The 17,188-nt window shown below is 41.7% G+C and overlaps 1 protein-coding gene across 1 annotated transcript in view; it reads right to left on the reverse strand.

Annotated features, from left to right (window-relative positions):
- The window catches only part of PRKAR2B (protein kinase cAMP-dependent type II regulatory subunit beta), an 89,038-nt gene extending 84,443 nt beyond the window's left edge, over positions 1-4,595 (reverse strand). Inside the window, exon 1 of the mRNA XM_063100680.1 lies at positions 4,286-4,595. Coding sequence (XP_062956750.1) covers positions 4,286-4,595 — 310 coding nt within the window. The remainder of the gene's footprint in view (positions 1-4,285) is intronic.
- Positions 4,596-17,188: the final 12,593 nt, after the last annotated feature.

Here is a 17,188-nt window from a genome sequence, read left to right on the forward strand (position 1 = left end):
AGAGTTAAGAGGATTAAATTATAGTTTACATGGTAAATTTCTATATTTTTAGCTTGTGTATCTACTCTGAACTCCAGATCTTTTTCTTCCATAATACAGAAAATCAATTCTTTTATATTTTATATTACAGTAGTTAATTTTTCTCTCAGGTTGACTGCTTTGCAAGTGCCCATATATAATTAGAACTGTACTTACTTCATTTTTAGTTTTGGCAATCACAGAAGAAATTATTGAGCAACACAAGATCTCATGATAATGCCTATATAAAACCATTAATTACCATAGATTCATTGCAAATTGGTACTGACCCCAACTCTCTGGGCTACTGTAAACCCTGCTAATAAATTCTAGGCAAAAAAAAAAAAATTTCTAGGCCTAGGGACACTACCCTTTCAGATTGACATGTCAAGTTTTATTTGCTTTTTGTAGGATGGGGAAGAGGGAGGCAGAGTAGATGCCAAAAGGTCTCCATTATAGCTTCTTTCTGGCCTTCAAGAGTTTCCCTAGAGAGTGTCACCATAGCCACTATCATCCTAACACCTAAAGGCTGCCCTTTAAACCATAATTAATTGATAGTAAATGGAAAATAATGATTAGAACTGATTAAATTAGAAGAGAATAGGAGAGGAATAGGAAAGGTACCAGCAGAGGGAGGGATCCTTAAAACGGCAGGAAGGAAGTAAAGACCACCTTCACCCACCTGACTACTTAGCCTAGTGCTATCTATGACCATGCCATCTAACCCTCAAAAATCATTGAACCCTGGGACCAGACCACATTTTTCCCCCTGACTGTAGGTGCCTGGCTTATTTAATTAAACCACTACATTATGAGGTAAAGGTCATATGCTTGATCCCTGTGTGAGTCGACAGACATCAGTTTCATGGTCACAAACTTGTCTTTTAACCCCAACCTCTCAAAAATACCATCATTTATGCTAACAGGATTCATGAGAGAGGATATAAACCAATGACGCAAATCCATCACCCTTAATGAAAAAATAACAAGGAAAACTTGTGAGTCAGTCTGCAGAACAAATTTCACTCTTAAGAACTCCCCTATGCTCTTGGGCTCCAAGGTCAAACTAGGCTCTGCTACTTATTAGTTCTATGTGTGATCTTGGACAAGTTAATTTTTCAGAACCTTAAAGATAAAACACATAAACAGTCTCAAGAAGAGCTTGAGATAGAAGGGATTCTCAGGTTATGCTAGCCCCAGCCCCTTCTGGAGCTATGACCTGGTAATCAAGAGCACAGGGATGAAGTCAGGCTCATCTATGCCCCAAATCTGGTTTTGCAGCATACTAGCTGTGAAACACCAGGCCAGTGACAGCCTCATGTTTCTCATAAAGCTGGGATAATGAATCAAAGCATTTAGACAGTACATACAGCAAATGTTAGTAAATGGTAATTCTTTTTTAACTGTTAATAAGATGAGATTTTATCATTATCTGGTCATCAATGTTCTTCAAAGTATGATCACTACAGACAACACAATGACCTGGAATGTCGGCTGAAAAAATAAAGATACCGTGTCCCACGCCACCCTCTTCAAAAAAAGCTCTCCAAGAATGATACCAAGTAATGTCCATTTCTGAATCAAACTTCCTTGAGATGTATATGAAAATTTAAAAAGTATTGATCCAGCAAGTCCTGTGCTATGTCACAGTAAATTAACACTTGTCTTCCAATACTTATTTTTTACTATGTCAGGGGAATTACCCAGTATGTGGTGTTTTGTTTGTTTGTTTTTCTATTTTGATGCTTTTCTGGACGTAGACATTAAACTGATAGGCTTAATTTTTTAGGTTCACTCTTGTTTTTCTTTTCCCCAATGGTACTATTTTGACTTTTTTTTTTCTGCTCTGACCAGGGGTCAGCAAACTATGGTCTTGGTCTGTGACTAGTTTTGCACAACCCCAACCCCCCAGAGGGGGTAAGTGTTTAAAGTGTTGTTAAAAAATAAATAAAATAATAATAAGATGCAATGAGAACATATGTTTCCCACAAAGTCTAGAATATTTACAATCTGGCCGTTTCCAAAAAAGTTTGCCTACCATTTTGTGGCCTATAATCGTTTTTACACTGTTGGTCTCAACACTTATTTTTTTAAAAAAAAAAAAAAAAAGACAGACTGATTAAAATAGAAAATATCAAAAAACACCGCACCTGGCAGAAGCATTGTTGTCAAAGTTTCAGTTATACATATGCGAGGGAACTTCAAAAAGTTTGTGGAAAAATAGAATTAAAAGATAATATGGATCTTTCCATGAGCTTTCTGAGGTACCATCATATACATATGTGTCTACTGGATAATGATCAAATTGTATTTGGTAGCAGTCAAAAAGTTTTAAAGTCCTTGGGGTTAGGGCTGGAGAATAAATAGTGCAACTGGTTAGTAAGTACTGAATAAAACTCATGTTGAGTGATTTTTACAGTAAAGGTGCCCTGTAGGATATAAAATGAAAGCCATATAAAACGACCTCTGCTGTTTAGAAGTTAGCAGCTTATTTCTTCATTGCAAAATGAAAATTAAATCTCTTCTGTACACAACATACATTGTTCTAAGAAGAAAATGGAATCATCAGTGCAAAGTACTTCAGAAGCATTATACAAACAAAATAAACAGAATATTTCAGTTACATTAACAACATATTATACCAAACTTATATAGGTTCGTTACCAAGTCCCTCAGTTTCTAGCTTCCTTCAATCTGGGAAACGAGTCCTTTGTGTGTGTCCATGTACATGTGTACATGTGTGCATGTGTATGTTGGCAGCATAAGAAAAGTATTACACGTCTCTGCCCTTCTCTGTCATCCATTATTGGCTTCTCCTCATCTATTTAAATTATGTTTTCATCTTTCTCTTGTTTCTAGTAAGAAAAGCATTTGACTAAATTCTTTTTTTTTTTTTGCATTTGACTAAATCCTATGCAAAGACTATGATTATCCTATCCTGAGAAACACTAAAAAGTCCAAAATTAAAATTTTAAGTAAAACGTTCCCTTTTATATTCATAGACCACTAATTTACAGGGTTTTTGTGATTGTTTTGGACAAGCTAAAAATATAGTAATTTCATAACCCATTTCAACATGTATTTCTATAATGAAAAGAAATACCTTCCTAGGAAGGTACACAAGAAAATGACACTTTAAAATGTTTTCTTTGTATGAAATGCAATGCGGACACACTAACCACAAGCCGTGTAAATAAATAAAAACTGGTGCAATTTGCATGCATGTTTACCTCACACCACAAAGAGAAAACACTTGAACATTTGCACACCATGGTATTTTAGCTTGGGATGCCATAAAAACGGGATTTAGGCATGTTGTGTAAAGACAGGAGGCTGTAAATGTGCTTGTCTGTCTGCCTGTGTTCCAGAAAGAGGGTTGTAAGCAAAATGGGTGGGACTTGCCAGGAGCAGCTATTTGAGAAAATTCCTTTTTCTTTCCCATTCATTCTTTCTAGCTTCAGTGTCTGGCACAGTCCTTACAATTACTCACTGACTTTTCATTCTAAAGATAACCAACAAGCTTTAAGAACTTCCTACAGTGTTTTTCACACACAACTTTTTAAAAAAGCACCAAATCATTCAATATGTGGTTTATATAAAAAGCAAATCATTAGCCCGCTTCCTCGTTCCAAAGATCCCGTGGGTTTCAGGCTAAATAGGATCCTTTGTTGTATGCCCCAAAATAACACAACACGGTATAGGTAAATTGGAAAATAATAGATTATTCTGTTTCCAAGAATGTCAGAGCAATTACCATAAATTTTGTTTTGCCCCCCAGGGAGTCCAATTTCATGCTCCTTTTAGTGTATCTACCGTCCTAACAGCAAAGCCAATCAAATTTAACACCCTTCGCCTTTCTCTTTGGACATTTCATTAATAAACATAAGGGGCTGAAAGAGGATGCCAAGTGGGCCAGTTTCCTTTATGCACAATGGTATTTTCCAAGCGAAATGATCCCCAACCCCAGTGAAAGTTGTCTCTGTAGAAGATGCCCACCCCAAACCCGCCCAGGAGGGGGCAGATGGGCAGAGGGAACCGTAGCCTTTCAGCTCTCCCACCTCCAGAGAAGGGGAAGGGGGAGGGTGTGACAAGAGAGCAGAGTAGGAAGGTAGGTAGGCGAGTGGGAGACAGAAATGGATGCTGAGGGGGTGGGGGAGATGGGAAGGTAGGGAAGGTGGAGAACGCGGGGAGAGGTGGGTGAGCGACGCTGCAGGATTCAAGAGCGAAGCGGGACCAGTGGTGGGCAGCGAGGGGGTCCGGTCCTCACCGTTGAACGCCCCAGGGTCCGCGGCCGCCTCCTCATCCTCTTCCTCCCCGTTCTCGGAGTCGGAGTGCACGGTCTCCTCGACGAAGTTGACCCCCTTGCTGGGGGTGCCGCCCCCAGCGGCGGCGCCCGCGTCCCCCCAGGTCCTGCCCTCAGGGCTGAAGCGCGCGACGCCTTTGCGCTGGTTCTCCTGCTGCAAGCGCGTGAAGTGCTGCAGCGCGAACTCCAGCAGGTCGGCGGGCTGGTGCCTCAGCACCTCCACCGTGAAGCCCTGCAGCAGCTCCGTCAGTCCCGCCGGGATCTCGATGCTCATCCTGCCTCCGACGCGGCGGGCGCCCGGGCGCCGCCCTCGCCCCCTGCCCGGTCCGGCCTCAGGCCCGGCGACCGCCGAGCAAGCGCCGAGGGCGCTGGCGGCGCTACCGGCTGCGAGCTTGGCGCACTGGGCCCGGCCCGCGACTCCCGGCGCGCTGCTGCTCCGTGCGGCGACGGCGGCTGAACGAGAGCGGCCCCGGGAGGGCTGGCAGCATCTCCAGCCGCTCCCGCTCCCGCCGCGGCCGAGCCTCTCCCCCGCCCGGGCGCCCCGCCCCCGCCCCGCCGCTGCGCGCGCCCACGTGACCCCAGGAAACCATGGTAACATTCGCCGGCGGGCGCCGCGCACCCGCCGCTCCTACCGCCGCAGGGGCGGAGGACGCAGGCGAGCGCCGGTCAGCGTGCAGGGAGCGCTCCTCCGGCACGCGTCCGGGGCGTGGGTGCCCCGCGAGGCCGCCTCCCTGCCTACCTGTCCGCTGCTCCTGGATCCGGCAGGCCACTTGTCCAGATTCCCACACCTCATCCACCACGGTGAACCCACGCAGAGCTGGTGCCACGCGATTTGTCCTGAAACTCCAGCCTCCACCTCAGTAGTGGCATTTTATTTCCCTCCTACAATCTAGTTGCATTGACAAGTGTTGCTAATGTCTTTTGTTTAAAGTCATATCGTGGTACTGGTTCTCTTTTGGACAAGGAGGTACCACCCCGTCTTTGTTACTCTTTTTTTTTTTTTTTCTTTCACCAAATTTTATCCATCCTTTCCTCTTCTATCCTGTTTATTATGTTTTGACTATTCCATTGTGCGCTTGACGTAATTACTAGTGTTTATTGAGACTAAAGCACCGTTTGTTGTGAGACACTTATCAAGGTTAGTTGGTGCCCTTTAAACAGGACAGTGCAGCAATTTGGATAAAATGTTGTAGTCAGGTCAGAGGGTCCTAAAGCAAAAAGAGCTTTGCCTGATTATGCTTCTGTTGTTTATTTTAAAACTTTGTGTGATTTATGCCTTGTGTGAATTTGAATTATATCTCCAAAGACTGAAATACTTCAATATAAAGAGAAATAGAATTACAAATGTTTTTTTTTAAAGTAGAAGTCCTTGACTTTGAATTAAGGCTTATTCTGCAAATGTTTATAATTTTAAAGTAGAGAAAAATGTCTTTTGCCAATTAAATGCTATTTAAAAACACATACTTCATTTTCTACAATGACCATATCATTGTGAATGAAATAGTTCAAGAGCAATCTCACTTAGTTATTTCGATTTATGTTTCCACCCTCACAAGAGTACGTACATGTGTTAGGAAACTCAAAGACTAGAAATCAGAGGTGTAACAAACTTGTCCCTTTCATAAAAATGCATCTTGATGTTAACTCTTTGTGATCAATCTTGTATTCACTCCATGAGTGAATGTATTTCTGTTTCCATTTCTTATCAACCTCAATAATAATGTTATGTTGTTTTTATTTTTATTATTTTTTAATTTTTTTAAATTTTATTTTGTCGATATACATTGTGGCTGATTATTGCTCCCCATCACCAAAACCTCCCTCCCTTATCCCTCCCCTCCTCCCCCCCAACAATGTCCTTTCTGTTTGCTTGTCGTATCATCTTCAAGTAATTGTAGTTGTGATATCTTCTCCCCCCCCCGTTTTTGTGTGTGTGTGTGTGCGTGTGTGCGTGTGTGTGTGTGTGTGAATTTATATATTAATTTTTAGCTCCCACCAATAAGTGAGAACATGTGGTATTTCTCTTTCTGTGCCTGACTTGTTTCACTTAATATAATTCTCTCAAGGTCCATCCATGTTGTTGCAAATGGCAGTATTTCATTCGTTTTTTTATGTTGTTTTTAAATACAGTAAAGTGCTTCTAATTGTATATATCAAGCATTTTAAGAAGTAAATTTTTATAAAATAACAGTGATTCTCACATGTCACTGCTTAGAGCACAATATTAGTTAATCTCTCTACAATATAAGCTTTATTATTTTTACTGATTCAGTATTCTAAGATGCATTTTTATCATTGGTTCACTTATGATGATGTTTGTATTAATTGATTAATATTTTTGCATGTGGCAGAAAATGCAAAATAATAGTAGCTTAAACAAGATAGAATTTTACTCTTCTGTAACATGAATGTAGGCAGTTTAGGGTTAGTATGGTGTACCATGATCAGCAGGGACCCAGGATCCTGCCAGCTAGCTCATTTCTCTGTAATCCTGGTTTATGGTCCAAAATGGCTACTCCACTGCCAGTCATCTCATCCATATTTCAGCTAAGAGGAAAATAGAAAAGAGACCTCTCTTCTGCACCTCCCCACCCCACCCAACTCCATACCCTATAAGGACACTTCCAGGTAGTTAAACACACCAATTCCTCTTCTGTCCTCTTGGTCAGAACTTAGTCAACATGATCACATCCATGGTGTAGCAGATGCATTTTCCAAAAATGATTGAAACAATATTTCCTATCCCATGTGCTCTTCTACAGTGTGACCTTACTATACCCCCATCTGGAGTTGAAGCCTTTCTCTTCTTGAATCTGAATGGGCTGTGACGACTTTGACCAATAGAGTGTGATAGAAGTCAAGCCAGCTTGACAGAAGAAACCAGCCCTGTGATGGATGCCCTGTCTGAAGTCCTGACCCAGAGAATCTGTGAGCATAATAAAAAGGTTGGTTTATCACCTCTAAGTTTTGGGTTAATTTGTTACACAGCAATGGTAACAAACGCACAGCTATAAGGTAAGTTTGGGAATGTAGTATTTATTTTGAGTAGTCATGTGCCAAAGCAAACATTTGGGGATTAAGGTGAACCAAATCTGAGGACAATTATCAGTCACTGCCACAATGTTTAACACCTTTTAACAGAAATAACAGAAGAAAAAAGCACTACTTTCCCAAATATTAATAAAAGCCATATTTTAAAGTATCATCCTACATTTTATGTTTCCAAAAGCACATATCTCTTTTTGTTCATTTATTTCTGGATGAAAGCTGAAGTCAGGACAGATGGTACTAAAGCAAAATGAGCTTCGCATGATTAGGCTCTTATTGTTTATTTTAAAACTTTCCTATACTTTCATTTTGAATTATATCTACAAAAATTATAATACTTCAGTATAAAGAGAAATAGAGTTACAATTGTGTGCTTTTAAAGTAGCAGTCCTTGACTTTAAAAGGGGCTTATTCTGCAAATGTCTACAATTTTTTTACAATTATTTTTACAGTTTACTATATGAGTCTCCCTAAATAGCGTTCTGTCATCAACCGCAATGCCAGGGTTGTGTGACTGGCATTTCTTTAGAAGTATAGAAGTGATTCAAGCGTGAAATGCATAATTGGATTAGATGACCTATGTGGTCTCTCCTGTCCTGAGAGATTTACAATAGTATAATATTAAAAGAAGATATGTTGGATTTAAAATATCTTTGCAAACAACTCTCTGATAATTTTTATTTGCATCAATTCTTAAATCAATAACCATGACCTGAAAAAGTAAAGTTTGATCCTGATATCCCTTTATATTAGTATTATTCTCAGAACAAACATTCACTTCTCAGATCGAATTCTGGCTTTTATTCACTACCACATATACTTTTTGGTAATATTGTATGATTTTCATTGCTTTCATTTGCAGAATATTTTCTTTTAAGCTTGGAGTGCAATGACAGTGGCTTATGGGAACTATTTATCTTGAATTCTTTTTAAAAAATCACAGATATTCTTTGGTTACTGTTTTACAAAGCAATTTGTGCAGTTTCTCACAGTATCAGATTGGAATCAGTAGCAAAAGAACTTCAAGAGCTCAGTAATGAAACAAAATAAGAGAACTACCAAATTTGTTTTCACATAGTGAAATTAAATTGATATTGGACAGAGACATCAATTAACTTTCATGCAACTACCAAAACCAGACAACAGCAAGGACAAGCCAATGGTTTGGGCAAGCTTTAAAATGGATAATAATAACGATGACCTATCAATCATGCAGCATTTTCTATAATAGTTAAAATGTATTCTGATCAAATCTCTCCAGTGCAAGAAATATATATCTACTCAAGAGAAAAAAAAATAGGCAACTGAAAAGATATAGGGGCTGTGCTTGCACAAGGCCCAATGTGGCCATCAGTTTCAGTTTTATATACCTTCAGCATTCCTGCACTGACTACAGTTTTGGTGTGTCTAATTCATATCCTCAAAAAAAGAGAATCCAATTAGTTGGTCTTGATCATCCAATGCTGGGCACTGACTGAAGTGGTTCAGTCAGTGTGGCCAGTGGGGTGCAGGTTAAGGAAGTGGTTAGGTAGTATAAATACATGTCAAGGCCTGTCTCTTTAGCAGAAAGAAAAATCCCAAATATCGGGACTGTATGTAGTACAGGTACTTCATAACATGTCTGCTGAAAGTTGGTCACCTCATAGCCTTAAAATCCTATAAACATATGGACTAAATAGAATGATTAATCTCTAGGTGCAGCTTTGCAAAAGGTTAGAATACTAGTGGTTCTTAAATTTTAGCAAGTATCTGAATCACCTGGAGGCCTGGGCTCCACCCCCAGATTGTCAGATTCACTAGGTCTGAGGTAGGGACCAAGAATCTGCATTTTTTTTGATGCTTATGCCATGGGTTTGGGAACCACACTTTGAGATCCACCACATTAGATTCTCCAGGGAAGAGCTTTTATACTCATGTTGAAAAAAGAAGCTGCTTGAAGTAACTTTTTTGCTTCATATCAAAACATAAGTTTTTCTTTGGCTAAATGCAAATTCATTATTCTATTCTCCTTTAAAGGGTCTTGCAAAGTTAAAGAGATTCTGAAAAACAACCAAGAATATGTCCTTAAACATCACATTTCATAAATAGAATATGTGTTTTCAGTTAAGGACCAGGTTGAACACACACATTTATCTCTGCTTCCTACAGTTCCACTAAAATAATGGCTGAAGGAATACAGGAAAACTCATAAGGACAAACAGAACAGGAGAACCACAATAAAAATTAAAAGTAACTTTAAATTTTTAAAAATTACTCAGACTTGAAGGAAATTCTGACACATGCTTGAAGACATTATGCTAAATGAAATAAGCCAGTCACAAAAAGACAAATACTGTATGATTCCACTTATATGGGGTATCTAGAGTAGTAAAAATTCATAGAAACAGAAAGTAGAATGGTGGTTGCCAGGGGCTGAGGAGGAAGGGGAGAGTAGGGAGGAGTTGTTTAATGGGTGAAGAGTTTCAGTTTTGCAAGATGAAAAAGTTCTGAAATTGGTTGCACAACAGTGTGGATATGGTTAACACAACTGAATTATACACTTAAAAAGGGTTAAGATGGTAAACTTTATGCTTTGTGTATTTTACCACAATTTGAAAAAAAATTAATTTTTTAATTAAATAGAAAAGAAAGAACAGGAAAAGCAACAAGAGCAGATGAGAGTTGTCTACTAGAATTTAAGAACTAATTTTGCAAACTGGAGAATGCTGGAACCTGAGCCGGGGTGAGGGGTCAGCGAGAAGAAGCCAACAAGAAACAAGATCACATCTGTATTACAGAGCACAGAAGCACAGAATCTGAAGACACCATGTGCCTCTGAAGGGGTGGGGCATGGGGGATGGTGAGGATTCGTTGAACATCTGTACGAGGAACTGATAACCTTGTACATCCTCCAGCCCCTCCTCTACTCTACATAGGCAAGCAACTCCTTTTCTTCATTCCCAGGAGATGGCAGAGTTTATTTTCTGGAGAGCTCTACACAGCTGATTGTGGGGATGAGGTACTGTACTGAAAAGAGGGAGATTGATTCTGATCTGGTGAACTTATTTCACTTTGGGGAGTCCAGTGGGGAAAGAAGGCTTATCAGTGGCCTCCTTTCCCCACTGGACTCCTGAAAGTTATAACCTTCTAGGCCAAATAAGAGAATACCTCTTTAAGGGAACTGACCACCCTAAGGGACAAGACCTATAAATGCTGATATTTGGGGGTCCCCCAATGAAAAAGCCAGCCTTCTATCTCACCCATTCTGAAGTCTGCTGATCAATAACCACTATCCCTCCACACACCTCATAAATATGAATTCATGTAAGAATCATCAGATTTCCCAGAAAAGCTTTTAGTATGAAAGACTGGAACCAAAATGAATGAATTAAATTAATAAACTCAGAGAAGCAAAGACTGAAGTGAAAAGAATAAAAATTCATGAGGCATTTTAATATCCTCAGATATACAATAATGTTAGTAATTGCTAATGTTTATCAGATACTGTTCTAGACACGTTATATCTATTAAATAATTTAATTTTTTCAAGAACTCCAAGAGATGAATATATTATTATACTGCAGATGAATAAACCAAGGCACAGAGAGGTTAAGTAACTTGCCCAAGATCATACAGCTAGCAAGTGGTACTGGGATGGGACCCCAGACAGTCTGGCTCTAGAGCCATTATGCTGTATTTAAAAGGAAGAAGAAAGAACTCCTAGAAATTAAAACTATGACAGTAGAAAGATAATCTATAACAGAGTTCAAGATACAGACTGAGGAAATTATCAGAAAGTAGAAGAACAGGAAACAAAATCTAGAAAATGGAAGAGAAAAATAAGAAAATTAAAGGATTTAATTTTCAACATCCAAATAGTAGGAGTTCAAGAAAGAAAGAAGACAATGAAAAATGGAGAAAATTGTTAAAGAAATCATAGAGTAATTTTTCCCAAAATTGAAGGATATGAATTTCCAGAGTGGAGGGGCCCATGGACAGACCCATGCACCAATAAATAACAACACCCTCACCAAATCCATAATAATAAAATTTCAGAATACTAACATAAGTAGAAGAGTATAAAAGCTTTCAGAGAGGAAAAACAAAGCAAAAAAATAGAGACAAAAATCACACGTGAAAGCCCAGAAATCAGAATATCAAGACTCCACAGCAGTAGCACTGGAAGCTGGAAGACAATGGAACTGATATTCTCAAAATTCTGAGGGAAAATGATTTCCAACCCATAATTCTATTTCCAGCAAAATAAAGAGAGAATAAAGATATTTTCAGACATGTCAAGTTTTATTTTATTTTATTTTTTTTAAAAAGATGACCGGTAAGGGGATCTTAACCCTTAACTTGGTGTTGTCAGCACCACGCTCTCCCAAGTGAGCCACGGGCCAGCCCCAGACATGTCAAGTTTTAGATAATAAAAATTCTCATTACCCTTTTTCAAGAATCTGAGTAGTTTTGTCAAAACTGATAAACTGAGAAACAGGAAAATATAGGCTCCAGTAAGCGAAAGGGAACTGACACACGCTCCCATCCAACCAGCCTTCTAAACCTGCCTTCTGTCTGATGATGCTCTGTCGGCCTGTGCTCCATCCACTCCCTCTGACCTACTCAAGGAAATTGCTCCTGCAGTTGTCCCCTCTTTCCTGTATAATCAATGTTTTCCTTTCAACAGAGCCATTCTGGGGCAAACAGACCATGGAGTGACCTCTGCTGCTTGCCCCCTGCAATTCAAGCCCTGTATAATCCGCTTCCTGAGTGCATAGTACCTGTGACTTCCTTCTAACCAATCCAATAGTGCAAAGGTGAAGGGATTTCGCAGATGAATTAAGGTCTGTCTGAAGCTGTTTATCTTGGGTTAATCAAAAAGGAGATTATCCAGGGCTTGACTTAATCAGGAGAAAGCCCTTTAAAGAGGGGAGACATTCTTCTTGCTGGCTTGATGAAGTATGCTGCCATGTTAAGGAAGCCCATGTAAGACACTTTCTTCATGTAGCTTTCAGGAAACTTTTTCTTGGTTCTCCTCCTATCTCCCTGGACACATCTTTTCAGTCTCCCTTACTGGGTATGTCTTATTCTCCTGACCTCTAAATGCTGAAACACCCTGACATCCTCTTTCTCTGCACTCACTTCCTGGGTGATCTCATCAAATCCAGTGGCTTTAAATACCATTTATATGCTGATGACTCTAGGAATAATGGTAAAGAAGAGTCTGGGATAGCTGTGGTTCAGCAGGTCTAGAAATCATCCCAGTCCAATTGGAGCAGGGAATCAAACATGTACAGAAGGAAGTCCCCAAAGAAAGAGAAAGGAACTGATAAATTACCTAATGTGTTTGATTACATTGAGAAAAACAGCACTCTGGCAGAGAGTTTGGGAAATCTATAAACAATAGTTTCAGAGAAAACCAGAAAAACGAAAACAGTGGAATCCACTCCAGGGAGAACAGAAGGTTGAACAGGAAAGCAAATGAAATCATAGTACATTTTCTCTAGTCGTAAGCAATATTTATGTATTCATAACAGTGAAAATGACGAGTATTGATACAACCAAAAAGTGTGGGATGACTCTTTGGGGCAGAAAAGAGAAAGGTAAGAGCACATATGTGTGTTTCTGTGTATGTGCTGTAAGTACATGGAATAAGAGCATTGAATCCTGGTATTCCATAACAGGAATTCAGTGGAAAATCTAAGTTGAAGAATCAAGAAATAATAACATATATACTATTTAGAAATATGTCATTAAATAGAAAGAGAAATAAATAGCTTACTGATAGATATTGAACATAACCAGCACCGTTTTAGGCAAGGCCAAGCACAAAATGGCCCCCAATCCCTACCCCCTTCCCTTTACAAGAAGCCTCGTGACTTGTTTTTTTGTGTGTGTGTGACTGGTAAGGGGATCGCAACCCCTGGCGTGGTGTCGCCCGCACCGTGCTCAGCCAGTGAGTGCACCTGCCATCCCTATATAGGATCCGAACTCGTGGCCTCGGTGCTCCCAGTGCCGCTGCGCTCCCAGTGCTGCACTGTCCCGAGTGAGCCACAGGGTCACCCAAGCCTTGTGACTTCTGTGAAATAGAAACTCTTTTTGCTTCCACGTGGGTGCAGTGCCCCTCCCTCACAATGCCCCTCCTTGAATGCTTCAGCCAGCCCTTGGTGCCCTCCAATCCATATAAGCTCTCCCACCCCCATGCCTGGTATTGCCCTCCATTTTGAGCACAGCCTGGTAGATTTTCTTTTTTTAATAAAGCTTGATTGGTACCCTGTGTTCTGGCTCACTTTCTTTCATTTTGGTGCTGAAACCTGGGAAGGTTCCTGGCTGGGACTTTCGGAAGATCCCCTCTCTTGGGTTGATTGGTGCCCCCCCAGCTGCCCATCCCAGACCTGCCGAACTGGGTACATTCAGGACTCTCTCCTTTTTCCGTTTCAGACCAACGCATCCAACATTGGCCTCAGTTGAGGGTGAGTCAGTGGGTCTGTCCTATTTCTACGGGCTCCTCCGACAACTCTCTACGATTACTGTCTATTTCCCGAAGACCAGGCGCCTGGCCGAGGGAACCCCTCTCAGGCCCCCCAGCTATTGGAGGACACTCCTTGTTGGCAACCTTCTTCTACTAGGACTGCCCATTTCCTTTCTCACCCTCCGAATGGGATCCTCACAATCCAAACCTCCACATTCTATGCCTCTGGGCTGTCTCCTGGCCAATTTCTTCCATACTTTATGCCTCTGGGCTGTCTATGACCTCTTGGCTTTCAGTGAGACATTAAACCCAAGTGCCTCATTTTCTACCACAATCAGGTTTGGCATAAATACAAACTAGACAATGGATCCCAGTGGCCAGAAGATGGCACTCTCAATTTAGATACTCTTAGAGATTTAGACAATTTTTGTCAACCAAACGGCAAGGCTGGAGAGATTAATTATGTTCAAGCCTTCTTCTATCTCCCAACGTGTCCTTCTCTCTGTCAAAACTGTCCTATGTCTCAAATTCTCCCAGCTCATCTCCAACCTCCCCTTCTGGACTTGGAGCAATCTTTTGATCCATCAGGCCACTCTGCTCCCTGACCACCTCCTTACACTCCAGATCCTTCACTGGCCCTTCCATGTTTTCCTCTCTTCCTCACACCTGGTCTCAAGATGCTTGTCCTCAGCCACCCAACCCCTCTCCTCCCCCTTTGTCAGGTGATAACCCCGCCTCAGCTCCAGCTCCTTTATACCCTGTCTGTGAAGTGGCTGGGACAGAGAGAATTGTCTGGGTCCATATCCCCTTTTCTCTTTCTGATCTCTCCCAAATCAAAAAACAACTGGGATCTTTCCAACACGGATACATATCTTAAGGAATTCAGATATCTCACCCAGTCTTATGATCTCACCTGGCATGATATTTTTATGATTCTCACTACTACTTTGTCCCCCAAGGACAGGGAGCAGGTCTAGATAATGGCCCAACAACAGGCAGATGAGGTACATGCCCAAAATAATAGGCGGCCTGTGGGAGCTGTTGCTGTCCCTCGCACATAGCCAAATTGGGACTACCAGGCTGGCCATGGGGACCAGGATCTCCAGGATAACATGATCACACACTTTGTTTATGGCCTCCAAAAGGCTACTCACAAGTCAGTCAATTATGACAAACAGAGAAATAACACAAAGATCCACTGAAAATCCTAGTGAATTCCTAACCCGCTTCTCTGAGGCTTTATGTAAATACACACATATAGACCCAAACTCCCCTGCAGGCATGGCCCTCTTACTCTCTCATTTTATTTCCCAATCAGCCCCTGATATTCGAAAAAATACTAAAAACCTTAAGGATGGTCCAAATAAGGCCCAATGAGACCTCCTCAATGCAGCTTTAAAGGTTTTTAACAATAGGGAGGAGGAGAAGAAAGATCGTTACAAAAAAGATCAGGCCAAGTACCAGCTCCTGGCTAATGCCTGAGGCTCACACACACCTAAGCCAGCTGCCTCTAGGGGCAAGCCACCTGGGAACTGTTCAAATGTGGTCAACTGGGCCACTGGGCATGGGCCTGTTCTAACCCCAGGCCTCCACCCAGACCCTGTCCTCACTGCAAACAGCCATGTCACTGGGGGTTGACAGTTCCACTCGCCAGAGAGGGAGTGGCCCAGTCCCTAACCCACAACCTTTAGCTCCATGACCATCCCTACTGGAGCTTCTCAGCCTTGCCCAGGAGGACTGACGATGCTCAGGGCCCAAGGCCCCCACAGAGATCACCACACGTGAGCCCATGGTAAGTCTCCTCATAGCAGGTAAGCCAATCTCTTTTGTCATCAATACAGGGGCCACTTACTCTACCCTTCCTGAATATGCAGGACCAACAACCCCATCCTCTATCACAATAGTAGGAGTCATGGGATCAGAATACCACCCACGGATCACTCAACCCCTTTCCTGCACCCTATATCACACCCAATTCACAAACAAATTTTTAATAATGCCTCAATGCCCCATCCCCTTATTGGGTCAGGACATCCTTTCCAAATTCAAAGTTACTCTTACCCTAAACACTTTAACTCCAGCTACAACACAGGTCGCCCCAGACCTGGCCCCTGAGGCTTCCACCTTCCGCTTCCCCTCCGACAAGGTTAATTCCATAGTATGGGACACTTCTTGCTCCACTGCTACACACCATTCCCCTATCCTTGTTAAGTTGTGGAACCCCTCTTTGTACCGTAATGTCCCACAATACCCCATTGCTAACAAACACCTAATAGGCTTAAAACCCATCATACACAAACTCCTTTCTTCTCATCTCTTACGGCCTACCCACTCACCTTTTAATGCACCCATCCTTCTGGTTATAAAGCCTAATGGCTCATAGCATTTAGTTCAAGACCTCAGGGCCATTAATGTGGCCATTTTACCCATAAACCCAATTGTTTCTACCCCCTATACTCTTCTATCCACAATTCCAACAACAACCCATTTCTTCTCTGTACTTGACCTCAAAGATGCCTTTTTTCTATCCCCTTACACCCTTCCTATCAAAACGTGTTTGCCTTCACTTGGGCTGATCCTGATACGCATTGTTTCCAGCAACTCACCTGGACAGTACTACCTCAGGGTTTTCAGGATAGCCCCCTCTTCTTCGGCCAGGCCTTAGCTCAATACTTATCTGAACTTCCTCCAACCTCTAGCACTTTAATACAATACGTGGATGACCTCCTCCTTTGCAGCCCCTCCTATGAGGATTCACAGTCCCACACTGTTGCTCTCCTTAATTTCCTGGCCTCCAGGGGATATCAAGTGCCCCCAGCAAGACCCAAATTTCTTCCCCTTCAGTCACCTACTTGGGAGTCCACCTCACCCCCAACACCAGAGAAATAACCATGGATAGCAAGAGTTTAATTTCTGAACTCCCTACTCCTACCACAAAGGGTGAAATCCTTTCTTTCTTGGGGCTTGCAGGGTATCTTCACCTATAGATTCCTAACTTTGGCATGCTAGCAAAGCCACTTTATGAGGCAGCCAAAGGGGATCCTAGCATTCCTTTAGATCCCACAAAGCCCATTCATTCTCCCTTCCAGTGATTAAAAGCTGCTCTGCTCACAACCCCAGCTCTATTCCTCCTAAACTTATCTCATTATTTTATCCTATACGTCACTGAAACCCAAAGATTGGTGGTCAGGGTTTTGGTACAAGAGGCAGGAGATATTTTCTCCCCGGTTGCATACCTCTCTAAACAATTCGACACCACAGCTCAAGGATGGTCCCCCTGTTTACAGGCCTTGGCAGCAGCTGCCCTTTTAGCACAAGAAAACTCTAAACGAACCTTTGGACAACAAACAGTCATTTGTTCCCCCCAT

Source organism: Cynocephalus volans, chromosome 6 (genome assembly GCF_027409185.1).
Source record: "Cynocephalus volans isolate mCynVol1 chromosome 6, mCynVol1.pri, whole genome shotgun sequence".
Taxonomy (NCBI): Eukaryota; Metazoa; Chordata; class Mammalia; order Dermoptera; family Cynocephalidae; genus Cynocephalus; species Cynocephalus volans.